Source organism: Trypanosoma grayi (assembly GCF_000691245.1).
Source record: "Trypanosoma grayi strain ANR4 Tgr_223_V1, whole genome shotgun sequence".
In the NCBI taxonomy this organism is placed as follows: domain Eukaryota; phylum Euglenozoa; class Kinetoplastea; order Trypanosomatida; family Trypanosomatidae; genus Trypanosoma; species Trypanosoma grayi.
The window spans coordinates 18,744-22,639 of record NW_008825842.1 but is presented as its reverse complement, the minus strand read 5'-3'; the positions used below and the strand labels follow the sequence as shown (position 1 = coordinate 22,639).

At 49.1% G+C, this 3,896-nt stretch overlaps 2 protein-coding genes across 2 annotated transcripts; both read left to right on the top strand.

Annotated features, from left to right (window-relative positions):
• Positions 1 to 1,292: 1,292 nt before the first annotated feature.
• On the top strand, positions 1,293 to 3,119 carry DQ04_02231060 (putative RNA editing complex protein MP67; the record flags this gene model as incomplete). Its single annotated transcript, XM_009311663.1, has 1 exon — positions 1,293 to 3,119. The coding sequence occupies one exon, from the start codon at positions 1,293 to 1,295 to the stop codon at positions 3,117 to 3,119; it is 1,827 nt and encodes a 608-aa protein (XP_009309938.1).
• A 251-nt stretch (positions 3,120 to 3,370) lies between these two features.
• On the top strand, positions 3,371 to 3,772 carry DQ04_02231050 (hypothetical protein; the record flags this gene model as incomplete). The annotated part of the gene is made up of 1 exon (XM_009311662.1): positions 3,371 to 3,772. One exon carries the CDS (start codon positions 3,371 to 3,373, stop codon positions 3,770 to 3,772), a length of 402 nt encoding a protein of 133 aa, XP_009309937.1.
• Between the last annotated feature and the right edge of the window lie 124 nt (positions 3,773 to 3,896).

The window sequence follows — 3,896 nt, the reverse complement described above, 5'->3', positions numbered from 1 at the left end:
ATATATATATATATATATATATATATATATATATATGAAATGAGCCGGTGCTTTGTTTACTGATCAATCTCTTTTACGAGATCGTTCTTTTTTTTGGGGGTTTGAGATGATTTTTTGATTAAATACATGGTGTGTCTGTGCGACCTAGCGTGGTTGGGGCGCAAAGCAAATGATGAGGCATCAACTGTGGTGGATAAGAGGAGAGATTGGGGTGATGCGTGACGCAAGCTTATAGCGGATGTAAATGAATTCTCTCCCTTGTCTTCACTTCTGTTTCCCATTCTTTTTGCTATTGCGGTTCCACCCCCCTCTGAAATAATGTCTTCGGATTGTTTCTGTGGACACGGTGATTCAAGGGGGAAAAGACTGTGCTCTTAATTGCCTGAAACGCCATGTTTTTTTTTTGTTATATGTTTGTGCTGATGATCCTGCGAGGCACCAGCAGCGCTACGAGGAGCATTCTATCACCCCCATCGCCCTCACCTCCGTCTGTTCGTGTAAAAGATTTTTTTTTTGCACGTTCTATGTCCCTCAACTGTACGGGGAGTGTTATGGAAGGTGAAGCCCTAAGTTTGCCGTTTTGTGCTGAAGCTGGTGGTCTCGTTTTTTTTTTTTATGTGTTGTTTATTTTTCCCCGGCTTTATTTGTTTTGCTGCTTATCTCTCTCTATCTCTCTCTCTCTGTCTGCGCAATGGAAAAACGAAACTGTGTGTGGGCACGGGTTGGGGTGGCGCATATTACTTTTTCGAATCATTTTTCTGTGCTTCGCCTCCTGTATCACTGGGAGTGACCTCCTGTACGGGTCTCTGTGTATTTGTCAGCATGTGCAATTGTGTTTGTGTTGATAGAGCATTGCGAAAACTTCCTTTGTGTCGATGTCTCTCGGCGGTGTGTGCGCGTGTGCATTCTTGTTTAAACGCGAATTCTTTATTCGTAGATAAGGAAATGCGAGTTGATGCAGATTACACCCTGATACTCGTTCTCATCCTTCCTTCAGGAATTCTACTACTATTAATTCGTCAAACTGTGTGGTGGTGCAATCATCCAGAGTTACGATTCCTATGTGAGTGGCCATATCACTCGAATTTTTTCCCTCCCCCCTTTAGTGTATGTTTTTTTTTTTTCAATGACGTCTTTGGAGGTGTGGCTGTCCACCTTGCTTTTGATTCCCTTTTTGCATTACTCAATACAAGGATGCTGCCTTCTCGGAGAATACGGGAGATAGGTTACGTGTGGCATCCGCCGTTGCTGGAGGTTGGGCGAGGCTAAAGATCTCTTCCTTCATAACTGAGATGCGTTGCTGCCTCTTCTTACTGGCGCCTGCTGCTGCTGCTGCTGCTATCTCGACCGCTGCATCAGTAGCGCCGCAGGCAGGGCAGACGCTGACGTGTAGCCAGGCCGACCTCTTTTTATGGGGGGCGTCGCCCCCTGAGCACGAGATAGGTGGTTCCAAGGCAGAGATGAACCGAATGAAGACACTATTCTACAATACTGGGCAGCGGCGCTGCACATTATGCGATGCGTACCTCGAGGCCTCTTTCTCTAGTCACTGCGGATACGTTGGCCACATAGCGCGGCTCGGCATTCTCGAGCGTGCCACTGCCATGTTGCAGAATGAGATAACGACGGATGGAACAAGTCTTGCGTGCGGCCGGAAATCGAGCGTGTCGCAGAAGACAAAGGCCCTCCTGGACATGTGGTGGAAACGACTGAACGAAGTAGAGAGAGACACACTTCTTGATTACAAGCGCATCGTTGCTCTTAGTGCGCCAACTTCAAAGCAGCGACTCTGGCGCGTTCGATTTCTGCTGGAGTTCCTTCGGGATAGAGAGGTCATACGAGACAGCTTGACACTGACAAAGTTCACATCATCAAGTGATAATAGTTTTGTTCGCACCAAACGCTTTGAGCGTAGTGAGATGATTGGGGATAACATTGTAAAGGTTGTTGTACCGGATCGACTTGTACGCTTGTTCCCAGCTGCTGAGGGCGGAGTAACGTACAGGCTGGCCTGCATTCAACAGTTACTCGATAGCAACGAGGGTTTACTGCAGATATACGACTACATTGACCTTAACGCTATTATTGGAATTCGTTTACCCAACAATAAGACAAAAGCGGATGTGGTGGAGTCTCTCTTTGGTGAGCTGCAGACGTTTCTTTGGGCAAGTGAGGTGGCATGCGGTATGAGCCAATATTCTGCAATTCCAAACGCCGAGCACCGCTACGTCAAGGCCCTCGTTGAGCACCTGCTGAATGAGCTCACGCACATGGTCATAATGTGGCGCATCGAAAGCACATTGGAGAATGCGATGGGTTTCTTGGAGGATCACCTGCAGAGAAGATTGGCTCACAAGCGGAATGGTGTAGCGACTGACAGTGGCGCCGTGGTGGTAAGGGAGGGAGAACACGACCGCCCCCGCTACGCTGTGCTGCCTCTTCTATTGCCCCACCCATATTTGAGTTCATCATCAAAGGCAACAAGCGCAGGGGCAAAACCGGTGGAACGGCGAAAAGTCACACAGGAGGTAACCCGTCATTTGGAAAGGAAAGGAACCCCAATGATGTTGTTTGCCACACCTGTGCCAAGGTCGGCTTTGATGATGGCACACTACAGGGTGCGTCTGCGTGCTGTGCGCAGTACGAAACAGTACTTGTCTGAGGTTGTATCGGCACTGTCGATGAAGGCGAGCGTGTCTGAGCTAATGACGAAGGCGACGTCACCGAATGACGCGATGACCAGGACAAACGAGGGCAAACGCGACAAGAAACATGGCGAGCAAAAACAGCATCAACATGGCGGCGTCCCGTGGGGTGACTTGGCCGCCAAAAAGCATCCCACATGGGCCCGTGACTTGGAGTTGGCTGAGGTGCGCCAACATGTGGATAACCATCTAACACGACGAGGTGTTTACGTTCAGACGATGGATTGGAACAACATGCTTGCTGCGGTTACGCGGAGTCTGACGAAGAGCACGTCTTTAGAGGAAGCTCCTCTGCTGCATAAAAGGCCGATGAAAGCACCGTGGAGAGCGTCACAGTCAGTGTCAGCAGATGCAACTGGGCCGCATATGTTGATCGAGCTGTGTGGTCTGCCATTGGCACCGACTGTGCGTTAACACTGTTTTTCCTTCAGCTTCTCTCTGCCGATTTTACATAGGTGCGTGTATGGGTGCGTATGTGTGTGTGTGTGTGTGTGTGTGTTTGGAGCAGATCCTCTGTTGACATGGACGGTGCCATGTTGTTTGCTGGAGAATGTGAACACTGGCGGCTCTCTCTCCTTTAAATTCTAGTGATAAAACATCACTTTGGCACACTTATCGAAGGTCAGTTCATGATGATTTGTTCATCGTTAAGCTTTGGGAAGAAAATGAACTGGAGAACGTCTCTGTTTCTGATTGCACTTTGTACGCTTTTGTGCGCCTCGGCTGGTACCACTACTACTGCTAGTACTACTACCGGTTCCGTGCGTGAAAATGACAAACTGGCAGCTGTACGTAAGGCGAGGTGTGGGACAACGAAGGACTGTGTACATGTGAAGACAGCGAAGGCGCAGCTCTTGGTGGATGAGCTGGACTTCAACGTCGATACTCCAGAAACGGTGCTGGCACGCCTTCCACATTGGTTTGGTCCTCAGCGCCCCCATGCTCTTCTGTTGAACGGCAAACTGCTGAATGCTGCAGGCACGCTCTCCAGCCAGGGTGTTGAAGTTGGCTCCGTTGTAAATTTGGTGGCGGCAGCCGCAGCCGAGGACGGGAGGGACGGACTGTGAAACGGTATGTCACATTCAGCGGCTACCAATATTCAACATCTTGAGATGCACTGGTTCACTTGACCGCTGAATAGTTTTTAAATGTGTTTGTCGAGTGCTGGGGGACCCATTTTTTTTTTTTTTT